The following is a 20124-nucleotide window of genomic DNA, read 5'->3' on the forward strand; positions in this document are numbered from 1 at the left end:
CTCCTGGCCTCCGAGCCTCATTTGTGGTTTAGTAGTGCCATGTGATAAGCTCTGGCTAACGGTCTATGAATGAAAGTGATGTATTTCCCTTTTAGTTGAAGCATTTAATTGCTTAAGGAAGACCTCCTCTGACCCCTTCCCCTTCAGGGTGATTATGGAGATTTTGTGATGAGAAGGTGAGGTTGCAAGCTCTAAAGCTGAATCACTGAGTCACCGTATGGAGGATAGTTTCTCTGGAGGGTCACCTGGACCTGCAGTGGATTCTGTGTGAGCAAGAAATAAACTTTTTCATGTTACACTACTGAGATTTTGGGATAGATTCTTACCTCACTTAACCTAACCTACCCTGCCTAATAGATGTGAGGTATAGATTAGGAAGCCGTCAGCATACACGTGATAGTATCAATAGAAGCCATGGGGATGGATAAGATCATCCAGGTACAGTTTGTAGAATGAGAATAAAACATTCTTAGAACTCTGAGGAATACCACTATTTAACAGGAAGGCAGAAAAAGTGGAGTCAGCTAAGGAAATTGCAAGGAAACAGTGACAGCAGTAATAGCACACATATGCTACTAGAAGCCAGGGAAGAAAAGAAGGAAGGAATAGCTGTGGCCAACAGTGCCAGGTGCTGCTGAGAGAGAGGCTGAGTAAGATGAGGACTGGAAAGAGTTGATTGAATTTGGAAATGAAGAGATCCTGATCTCTTTTGCTAAAGCAGCTTGGGGTGTAGTAGTGGTGGGGAGTCAGACTTCAGTGGGTTAAAGAGTGAATGGAAATCCCTAGACCTACAGCAGATTAGATCTTTTAAAGAGATCCTCTCGTTAAAGAACACCAGCAAATCCTGGATAAAACATTTGAAACACCATAATTTAAAAATGCATGGCTGGGGACTTCCCTGGTGGCGCAGTGGTTAAGAATCCGCCTGCCAATGCAAGGGACATGGGTTCGATCCCTGGTCCAGGAAGATCCCACATGCTGTGGAGCAACTAAGCCTGTGTGCCACAACTACTGAGCCTGAGCACCACAACTACTGAAGCCCATGCACCTAGAGCCTGTGGTCTGCAACAAGAGAAGCCACCACAATGAAAAGACCGTGCACTGCAACGAAGAGTATCCCCCACTCACTGCAACTATAGAAAGCCCGTGTACAGCAACGAAGACCCAATATAGCTAAAAATAAAAATGAATAAAATAAAATAAATTGATAAAAAAAATGCATGGCTGAACTAGATGTTGGAAATCCTCAAAGATCAGAAAGAGAGAGTTGAGTGAGACCTGAAGCTAAGGTTTGCTCTGGGAATAGCCACCAATTTTTTGTGACCTGAAGATTGGGTCTGAAGGCCTTGTATGAGGTCAGGAAACCAAGTCTAAAGCCTGCACCAAAGTGGGAAATTGGATTGGACCCCCTGAAAGGGAACCCACAGTGGGTGAATCAGGAAAAATCATGCTGCATGGAAATGGTAGGGATCCTTGCTGTATCAGTTTTCTATCACAGTATAACAAATTATCACAAGTATAAATGGTTAAAACAGTACACATTTCTTTTCTCACAGTTTCTGTGGGTTAGAGGCTGGGACACAGCTTAATAGGGTTTTCTGTTTCAGGGTCTCACCGGGCTACAGTTCAGGTATTAGCTGGGGCCTTGGTTTCATCAGAGGCTTGACTGGGGAAAACCCACTTCCCCTATTTGCTGGACAAATAAATTTTCTTTCAACTGAGGGCCCTGGTTGTCAGCTAGAGTCTGTCTTCGGGTCCTAGAAGCTGCCTGCAGTTCCCTGCCATGTGGTCCTGTCCACAGGCAGTTCACAACCTGGCAGTTTGATTCTTCAAGGCCAGCAGGAGAGTCTCTCTCCAGCCTGCTAAGATGGAGTCTTAACACAACGTAATGTAGTGATCGGAGTGCAAGTCTAGAATCATGTTATCTTCCTCCAAACAAGGTTTCTTTTATTGCTTTTGCCAGCCACCTGGGGGCACCAGCAATCTGTGATCACCTTAATAAAAGTTCGGGGCTTGAGTTTTTACTGGGTCATCTGTTCACAGCAGGACACTGTTCATTAAGGACTGGTTATTTATTTATTTATTTATTTTTGGCCACGCCCCACAGCTTGCAGGATCTCAGTTCCCCAACCAGGGGTTGAACCCACGCCACAGCAGTGAAAGTCGGGAATCCTAACCTCTAGGCCACCAGGGAACTCCCAAGGGCTGGTTATTTGTCTTCATCTTTATTCCTAGAGTGCAGCTGACTGTGCGAATAGTAGTGGTGGTGGTAGGCAGTCGTGGTTTACTAGGGTCTCTATTCTTGATGGGTCCTGAACTCCATCTTTTGTTCCTCTAGCCCTGTGAAGCGACCAAAAACATGACTAAGTGTCTTAGCCATATCTTTCAGATGGGCAAATGCTCCCAGGACAAAAATGGTCCTGAGGGCTAACCTCACCTCTCTGAATTTCCACTCTCTCTCAGTTCTTGATCTGATGATTTCTCATGATCTCTTGGTGCTTTAACATTTTTTAATTTTTATTGGAGTATAGATGATTCCCAATGTTGTTAGTTTCTGCTGTACAGCAAAGTGAATCAGTTATACATATACATATGTCTCCTCTTTTTTAGATTCTATTCCCATATAGGTCATTATGGAGAAGTGAGTAGAGTTCCCTGTGCCATACAGTATGTTCTTATTGTCTATTTTATTTTATTCTATTTTTTTTGGGGGGGGAAGATAATCTTTTTAGTAGACTGTGCTGAAACAATTGGGAATTCATATGAAAAACAAAAAAGTCTTAAACTCTTTATTTCACACCATCTACAAATTACATATCCTTACCTGTGGGAGCTAAAATTACAAAACTTCTAGGTTAGGCAGAGATTTTTAAATTTTTAATGGAGTATAGTTGATTTACAGTGTTTTTAGCTTCAGGTGTACAGCAGTGAATCAGTTATACATATACATATAGCCACTCGTTTTAGGTTCTTTTCTCATATAGGCCATTACAAAGTATTGAGTAGAGTTCCCCATGCTACATAGTAGGTTCTTATTAGTTATCTATTTTATATATAGTAGTGTGTGTATGTCAATCCCAACCTCCCAATTTATCCCCCCCTCTCCCCCACACTTTCCCCCTGGGTAACCATAAGTTTGTTTTCTGCATCTGTGACTCTATTTCTGTTTTGTAAATAGGTTCATTTGTACCATTTTTTTAGATTCCACATATAAGCGATATCATATGATATTTGTCTTTGTCTGACTTATTTCACTCAGTATGACAATCTCTAGGGCCATCCGGTGCTTTAATATTTTTAAGATATGTTTTATATTTCACCAGATGCGAAAAATTTCTTCAGTAGGAGAGTTGGTCTGAATTACCTAGTCTACCATTACTGGAAGCAAATGTTACAGCATTTTGCATGTTAATTGCATTTAACCTCAGCAACAAAGTTGCAGGAATCTGAATCTTAATTTTCTTACTCCAACAAACAGAAAATTTACTTTTAAGCCAGGTACGTTTTATAATCTTAATAAAGAATAGAAAGTCTTTAGAATAAATCTTACAAAAAAAGGTACAGGACCTTAACAGAGAACATTAAAAATTTTAATGAAAAACACTATGACCCAATAAATGGAAGCATAATCCCTAATTTAATTACTTCCCCTGGTGTCATTTATAATGTCCCTCTATCTCCTGCATTTCCTGGAAATTGGAATTTACATCTTAAGTCCTGAGAGATTCAGGTTAAATACGTCTGGCTAGATTACATCACAGGTGATACTGTCTACTTCGTATTTCAGCAGATCAGGAAAGATATCTGGTTATTCCACCATGAATGATGCTAAGAATAGCCAGTGAATTAGTTAACTGACCACTTGATGGAATGATCTTCAGATTCTTATTAGTTATCATGGATTAGAAATTATTTTTACGGTCATTACAAAATTTATGACAAAAGAACCCAACATTTCCCTTTTATCATTGACAAATGTAATCCATTTCTTTTGCTAATACGAAAATACTTCAAATCAATCGAACTTTTTCATACCATACATTTAAAATATAACTGTGATACTCTTGAGACTGCACAACCAATTACCATGCAGCCAATTTGTACATACCAAACCACATCCACCACATAGAAATGAATTTCTGGTATTCAGAAGGTAAAGATTTGGGGCTGTAGTCTGGCGTTTCCCCTCTAGGAAACCTGCTCAGCTTATTACCTCCTTTTCATTCCTGACTGGCTTCACTTTGGGTTGTGATACCATGCTCCTTGGGCACAGGTAAGCAAACTCCTCCAGCACATCCTTGTCCAAAAGGAGCAGCATATGCCCTACAGCTGGCTGCAACAGTAAAGTCCAGGTGTCAGAGCATCGTGTTGGCTATCCATACAAACATGTTGTAATTGTTGCTGTGAGTACAGGATGTCATTCATCTGGCTCCCTGGTTCTGGGGACTATGGGGCACACTGTCAGTCTCTGCTTGGATCTGACAGCCTTATGAGGAGACCCAGATGAAACTGTTCTCATTATGAAGTGACTGGCCAGAGGACTTTGACAGCCTCATGCCTAGCCTAGCTGCCTTTGCGAATGCAAAGAAGCAACTTTGTGGCTTATACATACTGGTGCTAATCTGTTAACTCACCAATTGTAGCTGGGCCTATAACTTCCCAACCCTTCTCTGGGTCATCCTTCAGCTTCTCTAACCTTTGGACCAGGTGTGTGAGGAAGGCTTGGGGTTTTGCAGGACAATCATACCATGAAGATCTGAGGTAATAAAAACTGACAAGGGTTTCAGTCCGTGCTTGTTATTTCCACTTGTTCCTACCCGCTCCCATCTCACATCCACCTTCCCTTCTTAAATGCCTGCTCCATGCACGTCAAGCTCCTTCATCACAAACAAAGATTAAGAGCTTACAGAGATGGCTTAACCAGCTCCCGTGACAGCATAAAGTCAAATCCCTTACCTATAAACATATATCCTAGTAGCTCTGCTTCTCTGACTGAATGCTGACTGATACAGCTATGTACAAGGAAACTGATGAGGTTATTGAGACTACCTAAAATGGTGCTTGTCATTACACTCTCAAAACACCTAAAATCTGTACTGTATCACATATTCTTACTGCCTTTCCAGTAGATATTTAACTCCCTGAGGTAGGAACTTTTTATCTGTATGACCAGTGCAGGATTGTGCTTAGCACGGCAATTCTTTGTTTAATGAATAATTTGGAACACCTCTGCTGACCCTATCAAAATCTCCTTTAAGTAACATCTTAATAATGATATCAGCCTGATTTCTATATAAGATGAATACATTAGCCATCAATAAACAAATAAATACTGACTTAAATGATTGTTATATAATTAAAACCTTAGGAAGTCAATGAATATGGCAATTATCCATATGGTACGTATTTTCAAATATTTCCTATTATGTAAGTTATCCATCTGTTTACAAGTAAATCCTTATACAAGTATGGGAGAATTAAATATAGACAAACCAATGGAAGGGCAGAATCTTCTAACTATCTGCTGGATTCTTCAGAGTGCTTTTATGACACATTGAGTCCATAATATTTTCTGTTGACATACTACTAAAATGAAAATAAAGTCAATGATATAATTTGATATACAAGATTTCCTTTAGTTATTTTAAGAATACTGAAAAGTTTTAAATTCTCCATAACCTGTCAGCAAGAAATAGCTTACCACTAAGTCTTATAAACAATATTATCAGCTCAATGACATCTTTAATTTTACCCATATAATGTTGAAATAACATTTCAGAAAATTATGCATCTTGAAAAACTTTGTTTCAACCATCACTTTATTGTAAGATGGCTGAATTAATTCAAATTTAAACTCTAACTTGACAATTTTTAGTCAGGTACCAAACTTTATTCAAAGCAAACTGCTTATTCAAAAGTGATCATGGAACAACTCAAAATGCAGAGCAAGAAGGATGAGAGAAACATCTTCCTGGCCAATAGATTGTTTTAATTCTCTCATTACATGAAACTCAAACTTTTCATTTTTAGGAAAGGGAAACTAACTTCAGTATAGAGCAATACAGAAAGATTTTGTCACATAGACTAGTTTCCATTTAGTCAGTCAACTGTTTCTAGCTGTCTCAATTGGGACAGATGCATTTACAGAACTGGCTGTGCTTGAGCCTTCTTTGCAAGCAGCTTTAGATCTGCAATGCACTTGGCAATTGTCTCCTTCTCCTGTGATAAGGAAAGAGAAAGCTGGTTAGAACTTTTCAAATCATGGAAGGGTATAAACACTGTAATTCTAAAGGATACCTCCTATAAGAGGTTCCTCGGAATCTCAAGATGGATTACTGGCTTAATATGATAGACTAAAAAAAATATTTAATTATTTAACATGGGGGAGATGCAAAATTTATTTTAAGCAAATGGAGGGAATTTAAAGTCCCCTGGCTCATAGCTTTCATCAGTGAAACCTGTTTAGAGGTTGAAGCTAGATACTCCTGTAACCATGTGCCACTGATGTTAGGTTTTACAGCTAACAGCTGCTTAAAAAAGACCAACCTAACAAACATTAGTAATAGAGAAATGTTAAGAAAGAATAAAAATAACTTTTAGTCTCTTTTGTATACTTTTGTCTTTTCAAGTTTCTTAAATAAGTATATAACTTTTATGTAAAAGACAGTTTATTTTAAAAAACCCAAGGCATTAAATGTTGACAGACCCTGTTTTTCTAGTCCTGCATGGTTATGCAGAAAATGATCAGAAATGCCTAAGTATACTATAAATCTAGGAAAGAAGAAATAAAGTCAAAAGTAAATAAAGAACATAAAATTTAAAAAGGAACTCACATTTAGGTAAAAAATAGAAAACATTTCTGTTCAAGACCAATGAATTAAGTGGCTGGGAAGAGGAAATGGCATGGAATGGAAATCATGGAATTATTCAGAAAATGGAAGAGGCTCAGAAGAAGACTTGTCCAGCCTCTGTTTTACAGAGAAATGAAATATGTTGCTTAATATTTCCCAAATGTTGGAACTTGAACATACGTCTGTTCAACGAGTGTTCTCAACCATCTTTCCACTCCTCTTGATCCATGAGGTGAGAGACTCTTTGGAAGCCAAACTTTGAGGAGGGAGGCAACCTACCAAGGCAGTTGTACAGCATCTTCTAGGTTACCACTAACCAGAAAAGTGAACCAGGACCACCCCAATGTCTCTAGGCTAAAGACTCTGTACCAGCTATTTTTATCCTGTCAGAGATATCAATACAACTCCAGAAGCTTCAAAACATCATGTACCTGCTGCGCAGAGATGCTCTGTACCACGTTCTTCTCCACCCAGTTTATCATGTGCTCTTGTTCCTTCTGACGTGTCATATTCTGCACAGAGATGTGATAGTCCAGGCGATTCTTTACCTCCTTGTATACTCTATGCAGTCGTTCCCGGTAAGCAACTTCCAAAGCCATGACAATGTTATTCTGAAGAAAATTAAGAAGCGATGAAAACTGTTTGCACAGTTAAAGGATCACTTCCATTCTGAGGATTCTGCCCATTAGAATACCCATCATTACCTGTATTTTATGCAAAATTCATTTGTTTAATATGAATAGGTAACACATGCATGTGGTAGAAAAATTCTAACAGCATATAGTAAAAATATATTTAAAAGTATATGCAGTAAAAAATAAGTCTCCTCCAGCCCCTCCATAGGCTACCATCTTCCTCTATTTCTTGTATTCTCTCCCAGAAATGTTTAATAAACAAAACATAGGTATATGTACACACACAAACATCACTTTTACTGATTATGACACAAAGACCCACCTTAATTTTAAAAGTTACATTGGATTCTACTATTTTGGTGTCTCATAATCCATAATTTATTTAAGCTCTATTAATAGATTAGGTTGCTTCCAATTCTTTAACAAATAATGCTGCTGCGTATATTGTATGTGTCTTTGCACTTACGTGTGAATACTTGCTGGGTCAAATAATAGCTAATAACTGTTGAGTACCTACTATGTTCTAAACACTGTGTGTCAATTCAATTAAATCTTAAAATCACACCATGGGATAGTTACTATTATTATACTCATTTTACAGTGAGGAAGAAACAGAGGCAGATGCTAAGGAATTTGTCCAAGGTTATAGAGCAAATGAACTGTGAAGCCAAGACCTGACTACAAGGAGTCAGGCTACAAAGCCCAGGCTCTTAAAGATCCATTGTAACTTGTCATTAACACTGTCCAATTCCACAGAAAAGTTGTACTGCTTCATACTCTCACCAGCAACACAAATGCTTGTTACTCTAAACCCTGGCCAATGGTGTTTATAAAACATTTTACTCTCGACTATTCTGATAAGCAGAAAAAAATATCAATTTTAATTGTCATTCTCTAAGGAGAAAATTTACATATTTAGAAGCCATTTACATTTACTTACATCTTTATAAATTGTGCATGTCCTACACCTAGTTTTCTACTGGGATGTTGGTCTATCCTAAGGTAACTACCCTTTTGTGTCATATGGAATGCATGTGTTCTTCCTAGTTTGTCTCTTAACTTTGTTTATCGTAACTTCTACATGTAAAACTTAAATTTTTAATGAGATCAACTTAATTTTTCCTCTTATAGTTCCTGGATTTTTAAAAATTGAAGTATAACTGACATACAATATTACATTAATTTCAGCATACAAACACAATGATTCGGTATTTGTATATATTGTGAAATGATCACCACAATGGGTCTAGTTAACATACGTCACCACACAAGTTTCTGCATTTTGTTGTCTTTATTAGAAAGGCTTTGCCATTCCAAGGGTATTGTATTGTTTTTCATGTTCTCTTTTTCTACTTTTATGGTTTCATTTCTTATCTAAAGATCTTTAATTCATCTTAAATTTGTTTTGGTATAAGGCAAAAAGTAGGAAAACAACTCTGTACCTACAAAGATACCCGTCTGTCTTTCCCCTCTAAGATGAAAATGCCACCGATCTAAACTACCTTATGAGTTTAGGTCTATCTCTAGACCCTCTCTCTCAAGTGCTGTGCCAATCTGACTTTCTATTCATGTAGTGTGCCAAGCTATTTATTTAAAGTTCCTTTACAATTTTGAGCTTTAATATTTGGTAGGACTGTTCACTACTTCTCTTTTTCAGAATACTCCTGAATATTTTTTACTTTTTCTAGTAATAATCAATTTGTTCAAGTCCCAACACCCCCTACTCCTAGTCTATTTTCTTTCTAGGAATGTGTAAAATTTAGAGATTAAAGTAGGGAGAATTTGATATCCTTATATTATTGAGTCTAGGTTCTCAGAACCTTATACCTCACAAGCATTTCACATTTTTCAAAGTAAAAAGACTATATTTCTAGTTAAGTTACTCCTAGGTATCTCTTCCTAAATGGTTTACCGTTTTCTCTTATATTTTCTAACTGATATTTATATACAGAAGGCTACTGATTTTATTAGATATTAATTTTGTACCCAAATACCTTACTGAATTTGCTTATGGTTTTAAGAGTTACGTTGATTCTCTCAGCTTTCTGAGGTATATAATCAGGTAATCTGTAAGTAAGGATAACTTTATGTTTTCTAATTTTTATACTTCTTCTTTCTCTTCTCTAATATCAGCTACTACTGCCAGAATAACATTGAATTAGTAATGGTGACAGGTATATTGTCATCTTCTAGTCTATAATGAGAATGCTTATAGGTCTGCCTGTTTTATATAAAGGCTTCAGATATTAATCTCAAGTAGGCCCTTAATACTTCTAGGTACATTTTTTTTTTTTTTTAGTCCATTCACTCTCCTGTTTTTCTTTCTCCTGAAATCTCTAGTATATCTCCTTGACTACTTTCCTTTTCAACAAATGACCTACCTTCCTATTTCACTGAGAAAAAGGAAACAAAGAACTTCACAAACTTCTACCACCATATAAACCAATCTACCTGGACCCATACTCACATACTTTGCCTTCCTTTCTTTGACTATGGCTGAACTGTCTCTGCTCTTGAAGCCAACCTTTCCACCTGTGTATTCTAAACTCTCTGGCCTACTGAAGGACATTGCTCCAGCAAATTCCTCCCTACTCCCACCCCTTTCTTGCATCAATTTTTATCTCTCTACTAACTTCTATCAGATGCTAACATGTAGTTATACTTTCCATCTTTTAAAAAATCTCTCTTGATTACGTCCTACCTTCTGAGCTACTGAGTCATTTCTTTGCCCAATACAGTAAAACTCCTTCACAATTTTGACAGTGATCTATACTCAGACTCCAATTTCTTTTCTTCCATTTTTTTTTTCCTTCAACTTACTCAAATAGCCCTTACCAAGGTCACCAACCTCCATGTTGCTAAATCCTATGCCAAATTCTTAGACCCTTACTACTTGACCATAAGTAGGGCAACTACAAATTAAAATAATCCTTGTTTCCTCCAGTTATTTTCCTTCATGTTCCAGTCTTACAGCTGTGCCTCTTGTAAGCTCATGATTCCCTCATCTCCAGTCTGGAATTCTCCCCAGTGATTCCAGACTCATATATCTAATGGTCTACCTAACAACTCTATTTGGCTAACTCACTGGCATTTCGAACCAATGCATACAAGATTGAAGGCTACTTTCAACAAGGCAATCAGAGTCGCCCTTCAAAACACGAGCAAGATCATATCACTCCTCTGCCTAAAAGATTCAATGACTTTCTCTCTCATTCTGAGTACAAGTCAAAGTTCTCATAGAAGCCTATAAGACTTTACATGACCTAGCCCTTGGCCACTCCCTGCCTTGCTTCCTTTTACCTTCCTCCTCACTCATTCCACTTCAGCTACAGTGGCTTCCTTACTTTTCCTTGTCTATACCAAGCAAGCTTCCAGGATTAGGGCCCTTGCAATTGTTCTTCCCTCTGCCTGGAATACTATTTCCTCAGAAATCCACACAGCCTGAACCATCACTTTGACAGGTCTCTATTCAAATATCACATTAGAAGCCTTTCTAGCCTGCCCAATAAAAACAGTAACTCCCTCCTTCTAAAATCTCTTTTCCTTTAACATAAGTTCATTATTCTACATGTACTTCATACCACTTGACATTCACATCTGCTTAATTATTTTTCTCCTGTCCTTCTCTCAACCCCTGGCTAGGAGAGAGACCCCAGGAAGGCAGACTTTGTTTTGCTCTCTGCTGTATTCCCAGCACCTTGCCTTGACCAGTGTCCACATATAAAATATACCTATTAAATATTTCATAAATAAATAAAAATTTTAATGACTATCATTTGAATCTTATAAAAAAGCTACATCTTCAAAAGCCAGACTTTGTTTGTGCATACATAGTTTCTATGAGGCAGGAAGCATTTAGATTGTAACCTAAATCTGCACGGAAAGATATTTTAAAAATTTCTGAGGATTTCAAACATTTATGTGCTTAAGAATCTCTCAGGATCCTATTTAAAAAAAAATACAGACTCTTGGATAGCTCCTAACAGAGGTTCTAATCTCACAGGTCTTGGAATGGGTCCAAAAATTTGCATCAAAGATGACTGGTGCACATGGTACCGAGACTACACTAGGAAATACTGGCCCAAACCCTTAATATTTCAGATACTTATTTTACCTTAGCACCTAATTTTTCATTTCATAGGTGTTTCTATACATAAAATTTCAATATAAGCTCATCTCACTTTAAATATCAGGCATAAAGTACTGGACTCAAAGTAATTAACAACAAAATGCTTGAACACGTTCCTAAAGTTGTTTTAGAAACTAAATATTTTAGAATCTAATTATGCTTTGATCATAGTAAAAAGCTCTTCGGCCATCTGAATCTGCTTTGTGAATTTGGAATGTAAGGTATCAGATTTTCTTATAGCAAGTATGTTAAGTAAGACTTTCTTATAGTGAGCATGTATGAAATGCACAGCATGTATTTCACCTACTGTATTTTACAGTGAATGCCATTTTTTAATCTGCTATAACTTAATGAATTATTTTCCCTCTGTGGATTCAAAATGTGTCCTTTTAACTCTTTCTAGTTTTAGAGTAATAATTCTAGTTATTTTTCTACTGGATAGGTCCACTGTATAGTTAATAGCTGTAACTGCTATTTAGACCCCCACCCAAATATTCTCTTTTCTAAACAAAATATGCTCAACTTATCCAACTATTCCTCTTAAGATTCTAATTTTTTGTGTTAAATGCACACAAATGAGTAACTTCACTTGCCTTAGAAAGTTCTGAAACCTACCCTCTGGACATCAAAAAGGTAATGGCGCTTTTGAACCAGTGCCTGATGTGACTTCTCCAGATCAATTGCATCTTGGATTTGTCTGATGGAAGCCTGTTTCACTTCTTCCAGTTCGGCAATTTTTTGCTGCAATTATGATATTTACAACAAAGATCAGTGAAAGTACCAAGGGTAATAAAAAAGTTTCATTTTATGCTTCCTCGAAGTCATACCCCTCATTTGTGAAAACACCCACACATAGGGAGAACTATACAAATCCTTGAAAAGAGTTGCCAAAAATAGCTATGCAGTATCTTGTTGAATGAACAAAACTATGGAAAAGCTGGAGAAAGTTTGGTAGATTTTTAAAACTTGATCTCAAATTAGTAATAACATTAACACTTATAACCAAAATCATTATAATTAGATTCGTTTCTATATGCTCTGCCCCTATCATTCGTACCAAAAACATCACTTGATGGCTTTGACACGACTACTACGGTCTAAAATGGGAAATAAGGTTTATGGTTCTTACCTCATTGAGTTTATCAGCAAATTCACCAATAGAGGCACCATATTTTTTAACTACATAGATAAGCACCCCTATTGCTGAAATGGCAGAGAAGGTCTCTGCAGTTATCACATATATTTCTTTGGAGAGTAAATATAAGATAAGCCCAGTTCCGAGCACGTAGGGTCCTAAAAGAAGAAAAAGTTATTTTATGATGGATATGCTATGTCTAAAAGGGGAAGACAGAGATACTTCCGTACTTAATTAGTTGAAGGCAAAGTTAATAATGATTTTAAATAATCAGATTCAAAGACGGAACACTAGATGAGAACCAGTATGGTAGGGTTGCAAGAACAAGGATCTGGACCCATGGAAATCTGACTCTGCAACTTATAAAACACTGAGCAATATAGATGATCTCTGAGCTTAGTTTCCTTAACTGTAATATGGGAATAGTACCTTCCTCATAGGGTTGATGAAATTGAGAAATAATGTATATTAAGTATCTGGTACAATTGCTCAACTAACAGGAAGTATTTTATAAAGATGTCAGGTTACTTCCAGAAGTAATCTGTGCAGCAAAATATACTATTTATTGAGTGGGGACATTGGTCAGAATAAAATTTATCCACTCTTGCCTATTTACTGAATAGGAACCTGACACTGGAAATAAGCAAACAAAACAGATACAACTATGAAGCATGTATGTAAAAGAACTAAATAACAGGATTCTCAACTCCTGTAGTGTCTTATTATAATGCTTCAAATATAGCCATCTTTTTCTTTAACCAGGCCATGAATTCTGAAAGGGCACAAACCATAAGGTACATTTCTTTAGGATTTTCCTCTATGCCTCATTAGATGCTAGGTAAGGTCAAAGCAGGTCTTTGGGGAAGCAGTTTACAATGTTTTTGAGCAATACAGGTACCAAAGGATGTTAGGATGTACTATGAGAATAAAAGGGTTACATTCTCAAATATATTTTACCCAGTTTCCCATACAAAGTTTCAACAGTTCATTTTTTTTTAAAAATTTGCCTTCAATGTATAAATTTTAAATGTGAATTTATAAGAAAGGCCTATCATATGTAGCATTTTTATCAGCTATGAAGGTCTGAGGAAATTAATGTTTCTTGCAATTTTAGTTACAGAAATGCTACCTTAGGCCACTCCCTGGAGAGATTAAAAAAAAAAAAACTTTGGTTTTCAATGTTTCATGGTCATAGCAATATTTGGGAACAGCAAAAGAGGCAGTCCAACTCAGTCACTAAAGAGAGAATAAATCTCAGCAAATTCTTTGTTTTCTAGTTCTGGGTAATAAAAATGTCTTCATAGGGCTTCCTGGTGGCACAGTGGTTGAGAATCCACCTGCCAACGCAGGGGACACTGGTTCGAGCCCTGGTCCGGGAAGATCCCACATGCCGCGGAACAACTAAGCCCATGCGCCACAACTACTGGGCTTGCACTCTACAGCCCGCGAGCCACAACTACTGAGCCTGTGTGCCTAGAGCCCATGCTCTGCAACAAGAGAAGCCGCCGCAGTGAGAAGCCGGCGCACCGCAACAAGGAGTAGCCCCCGCTCACCACAACTAGAGAAAGCCTGCAAGCAGTAATGAAGACCAACGCAGCCAAAAATAAATAAATAAATATATTAAAAAAAAGAAAGTCTCGGGCTTCCCTGGTGGCGCAGTGGTTGAGAGTCTGCCTGCCGATGCAGGGGACTCGGGTTCGTGCCCTGGTCTGGGAAGATCCCATGTGCTGTGGAGCGGCTGGGCCCGTGAGCCATGGCCGCTAAGCCTGCGCGTCCGGAGCCTGTGCTCCGCGACGGGAGAGGCCACAACAGTGAGAGGCCCGCATACCGCAAAAAAAAAAAAAAAAAAAAAGGAAAGTCTTCATAGAACTGTTGTATGGATTAAATAAAGTGAAAGCATATAGTATTATAAAAATGTAAGGTTTCAGTACAGTTTATGCCTTTTTATTTATTTATTTTAAATAAAATTATTTATTTATTTATTTGGCTGCGTTGGGTCTTCGTTGCTGTGCGCGGGCTTTCTCTAGTTGCGGCATGCAGGCTTCTCACTGCGGTGGTTTCTCTTGTTGCGGAGCAGGGCTCTAGGTGTGCAGGCTTCAGAGCACAGGCTCAGTAGTTGTGGCGCACAGGTTTAGTTGCTCCGTGGCATGTGGGATCTTCCTGGACTAGGGCTTGAACCTGTGTCCCCTGCATTGGCAGGCGGATTCTTAACGACTGCGGCACCAGGGAAGTCCCTATGCCTTTTTAAAAGGAAAAAAAAAACCTGATTAATATGGCCCAGCTCTTTTTTTGTAATTATACATACAACACAGAGTCTCTATTGCCTTACCTGGCTTTATTTTAATCCACAGCTCTTTCTATCATTACCTGAAAATGTATTATACAGTTACTCAATTTTGGTTTTTTTGGCCGCTCTGTGCGGCTTGCAGGATCTTAGTTCCTTGACCAGGGATGGAAGCCAGGCCCCTGCAGTGAAAGCACCGAGTCCTAACCACTGGACCGCCAGGGAATTCCCCAGTTACTCATTTCCTTATTGTCTATCCTACAAAAGGATGTATGTTTCATGATGGCAGGCACTTTAGTTCACCACTGTATGCCTAGAACAGTGCCTAGCATACAGCAGGCAGTCAATAAATTTGGTGTAACAAGAAATGGAGACAATGTTATAAAATCAAGTTAAAATCCCAAACAAATTTATTCCAAAGACAAGTTAAAGCAACCAAATCAATTCTTATATTGAATCACTTCCACACTTTAAAAACAACTGACTTGATTTTTCTGGTACACGTGAAAGAGGTTAAGAGACCACTAAAACGCTAGATTAACATAAACCATACCATCTAAACATACTATCAAACATTGGGCAAATGCTCACCTGTTACACCAGTTTTAGGATAAAGGAACTGGAAAAATTCCTCAGGGATCAGCCCAAAACGAACTTTTCCTCCATATTCAGGAAGAGGTGGTACAGGGGCAAGACTTGGCTGCCCTTTGTGAAAGATCCTTGTTGCCTGCAATACCCTACAGGTAGGAATTACACAAATTTAAAGCCTATTCTTTAAAGAGAACACAATGTATGAACAAGTGTAGAAAAGAACAAATAGGGATGAGGATTGAGGCTGTTTCCCACTGTCTTAATGGGAACAGAACAGACCAAGAACAGGAAGGTTAGGGTCCCATAATTAGCTGTGTGATAAGGGGAAACAACTTACTTAAAGCTGTATGTTGTAACCTTCTACCCAATACTAGAATCCCTTCTGTTAAGTCTCACGGGTCATCTGTCTAGCACTGTATATGTCTATTACTAGCAATGAATTATGTAAGAACATAGACTCTGCAGCGAGACTATCTGGGTTCAAATTTTAATTTATGCTTCTGTAGTCTCTGATTTCTCTAAAGTAAAGTAGGAACAAAGAATATGATCTTAGAGGGTTGCTGTGAGGATTAACTGAGTTAATAAATGTAAAGTATATAGAACAGTGCTTGGCATATGGTAAAGTTTTATGTAAGTGGTTAGCTATTACATGTCCACTGTGTTGTGAGCTCCCTGATGGCAAGAACTTTGACCTTTCCGAATATTCTCTGTATTGGGGTGCTAAATAACCACTAAGTGAAACATGCTTTTTCAGTGTTGGATAGCTCTAACTATGATCATCCTTTGAATTGAACTGCTACATACATCCTTGAAACCTCTATCCATTGGTTCTAATATTATTCTTCTATGTAAGTTAACACTCATGTATCTGGGTTAAACATCTCAGTTCCTTCACAATCCTGACTGTCCACAAGCAGCAAACTGGTTTTGTTTACAAAAATGAAGTATACAGAACTGAACATAATACTGAACTGAAATATAGCTTGACTAATTCATTCATCCTACAAATATCAATACATATTGAGAACTTGCTATTGCCATCACTGGGCTTGAACCACTGTACTATTATCATGGATCTGCGAACCATTCTTATCTTTAAAGTAGCCTAAGATTGTATCTGTAGCAGTTACAGCATACTGGTACATAGGATTCTGATGAAATAAAATCCTCTAGCCTTTTCATATCTGCTGTCGAGCTAAATCAATCCCCTTCAAATTCTAAGTATGTTTTTGTCCCTCACCTCCCCTCTCTCTTATCTCCTTGCAATGTAAGAGTTTACATTATTTCATTGATTATTGTTCACTGCCTGTCTTTTGAATAGTATTTCTGCTTCCCAATGTATTGAGTTACCTCACCAACTTTTGAAATCTGAGCATCATGCTCAAGATTCTTTCATTTTAATCAGGGTTTCTAAACCTCAGCACTATTGACGTTTTGAACTACTGACAACTCTTTGTTGTGGAAAGCTGTTCTGTGCACTTAGAGTAATTAGGAGGATCCCTGTGGCCTTTGTACACCAAATGCCAGTAGCATCCCCACTCCTACCCAGTGGTGACAACCAAAAATGTCTCCAGACATTGCCAAAAGTCCCTTGGAGGGCAAAACTGCCCCAGGTTGAGAACCACTGACTTAAATCATAGCACTAAAGAACTTGCTTTAGGGGAACACAAATCCTCTCCCTAACTGGCTGTCTCACTTCAAGCCCTCATCTACTCCTGCCTAAACAAGTAAGTAACCCAAAATCTGTTCTCTTGGCTCTTCCTCAAATACCCCTTGAACCTAGCCCCCTCCCTGCTGCTTTGAAAGTTTTTAAAATGCAAATTTGACTTTAAAACTCTTCAACAGGCTCTCTCCTGACCACAGAAAACAAACTACTTAATACAGCATACGTGATTCAGCACCTGTCAAATTTTATATCCTCATCTTCTTTCATTCTCCTACTCTCCAGCCATATGGAACTACTTACAGCTTTCAAAAACCAAAAAAAAAAAAAACCTCATGCTGCTCCTTCTGCCTGGTATACCTTTCACTTAATGACTGCCAAGACCAACCAGCCTTCAGAACATCTTGAGTATATCCTTTATAAAGGCCTTCCAATCTTGAGTTGACAATTACTCACTCAACAAAACATTTACTGACTTTCTGCTTATATTAGGCACCAGGAGTATAAAAATAAGCAGACAAAGTCCCAGCCTCTGACATTCTAGTGGGGGTTTGGGAAGTGTGAGTGTATAGGTCCATACACAATTTCAGACAGTTGTAAGTGCCATGAAGAAAAACAGGTGAAGGAAGGGGCTAAGGAGCAATGGAGTGAGGGAAAGGCTTTTTTGGTAGATCAGATGACATTTGAGCCAATGACCTGGGGAAAAGAGAGAAAAGCAAGTACAAAGGTCCTGAGGCAACAATAAGCTTGGCAGTTTTCAGAGGAATAGCAAGAAGGCCAGTAAGGCTGGAGAATGAGCTTAAAAGAGATTGTAAGAAGGTAAATCAAGAGGTAGGATGGGGTCAACTCATGTTGAACTTTCTGTTAAGGTAAGTTTGGATTTGATTTCAAGTGGGATGGGCAGCTCTAGAGGGTTCTGCAGGGGAAGGGTGGGGGGACTGACAGAATCCCTGTGGCTACTGTGAGGATGGCCTGTAATGGGACAAGAATATAGATTCAAGGAGACTAGTTAGGAGACAACTGAAATAGCCTAGGTGAAACGTGATGGTGGTTCACACTCGAGTAGCAGTAGTAGTGGAAGAAGTGGTCAGAGTCTGGATATCATCTGGAGAAAGAGCCTTACTAATGCATTAGACATGAAATGTGAAAGAGAAATCAAGGATGTTCCTTGCATTTTGTATATGTATTTATTATCTACATTACAATTATTTACTTGTCTATATGGAATCTTTCTTCTCTGAGAAGTTGGAAGCAGCCAATTATAGCCTCACTTTATTGCTTATACAAAAATTACAGATAGGGGCTTCCCTGGTGGCGCAGTGGTTGAGAGTCCGCCTGCCGATGCAGGGGACGCGGGTTCGTGTCCCGGTCCGGGAAGATCCCACATGCAGCGGAGCGGCTGGGCCCATGAGCCATGGCCGCTGAGCCTGTGCGTCCGGAGCCTGTACTCCGCAACGGGAAAGGCCACAACAGTGAGAGGCCCGCGTACCGCAAAAAAAAAAAAAAAAAAAAAAAAAAAAAAATTACAGATAAACCAAAGCCACTTTTTCAAGCTACAGGATTGTTATCAAATTTTTCAAGATTTAGGACTAAGTCTGGAAGTAAAAAGAGAAATCCCAAAGAAAACTGACGTTTTATGAAATATCTGTAACACCTTCTAATATTTACTAAGCACATACTATGTACCAAGCACTGTTTTTAGGGTTCCCAGGAATTAATTCCCTTAATTTTCACAATCCATAATGTACTATTCTATTTTGCAGAAGGGGAAATTAAGGTCCCACAGTAAGGTCCCACTTGTAAGTGGAGGAGCCCGGTGGACCCTCTTTCAGCTTTGGAATCCTCACTGTAAACTACCACTTTATAGCTGCCTCCTCTGGTAGACTGTGCGTGAGGTCCACGAAGGCAGGTACTTAACCTTACTCATTTTTTTATGTTCGGTTATGTGCGTGGCAAGATAAATATCTACTGAAACGACGAATAATTTCTCTGACCTGACAGTAGAAGCTGGAATCTGGGAGGTAGATTAAAAACAATATGCTTCATTGTTTTATTTAACAAAACTTGTCCTAGGGTACGCAATCTAGTAACCCCGACTAGGGATGCCGCAGCTGTGCCTAGCTGAAGGTCACAAGGGAGAAGGGCGGGGCTTAGGGGACACCAAAACCAGTTTCTACTTTAGTTAGAACACATTAAGTGACACAAAGGTGTTCCAGGCAGTAACAGGAGCACACATGTTTGAATGAGACTTGAAGCGTTCCAAAATAACCTAAAGAAAGGTAATTACCGGCCCAAAGCTAAAAACAGATTACCCAGAAGTGAAATAGGTGAGAAAACAAGGACAAAAGGGATTATTACACCCCTTACACTTACCCTGGACCGAGGAGGGCTGCGTTCTTCAGAGAGGGAGCTAGAAATACACAAGGCACAGGTTAGCAAGGTCACCGTGAAATCTGGTTTGCCCCTTCCTCGGTCCCCGCGGAGCCCAATCACTAAGGCCATGCGTCCCCCATTCCTATCCCCCGAGACCCCACACTCTTTCTGAGCGGCACTAATCAACTCTCCACGCAGGCCCAAATCCCGCCGCGCCTTTCATCCCCTTTCCTCCCACCCGCTCCAAGTAACCCTAGACGCGCTGGTCTGCAATCACTCTGCTAGCCTGGACTAGGGTCTGTACCTCTCACCTGCTGCGGTGACGGCAGAAAGTACCACCCGGGACAGCATTGTCAGAGAGCGTTCACACAACAGTCTTCGCGCCCCAGTGACCGCTACAGGAGACTCTGTCAGGGGCAGAAACAAGATGGTCGCTCACAAGTCTCGCGAGAAGAGAACATCG

At 38.9% G+C, this 20124-nt stretch overlaps 1 protein-coding gene across 1 annotated transcript; it reads right to left on the reverse strand.

Annotated features, from left to right (window-relative positions):
* Positions 1–2866: 2866 nt before the first annotated feature.
* Positions 2867–20068, reverse strand: ATP5PB (ATP synthase peripheral stalk-membrane subunit b). Its single transcript, XM_060139357.1, has 7 exons — positions 19973–20068; positions 19662–19698; positions 15626–15771; positions 12745–12908; positions 12231–12356; positions 7283–7462; positions 2867–6219 (listed from the first exon to the last, which is right to left on the reverse strand). Exons 1-7 carry the CDS (start codon positions 20010–20012, stop codon positions 6142–6144), a joined length of 771 nt encoding a protein of 256 aa, XP_059995340.1. The 5' UTR covers positions 20013–20068; the 3' UTR covers positions 2867–6141.
* Positions 20069–20124: the final 56 nt, after the last annotated feature.

Source organism: Lagenorhynchus albirostris, chromosome 2 (genome assembly GCF_949774975.1).
Source record: "Lagenorhynchus albirostris chromosome 2, mLagAlb1.1, whole genome shotgun sequence".
In the NCBI taxonomy this organism is placed as follows: Eukaryota; Metazoa; Chordata; class Mammalia; order Artiodactyla; family Delphinidae; genus Lagenorhynchus; species Lagenorhynchus albirostris.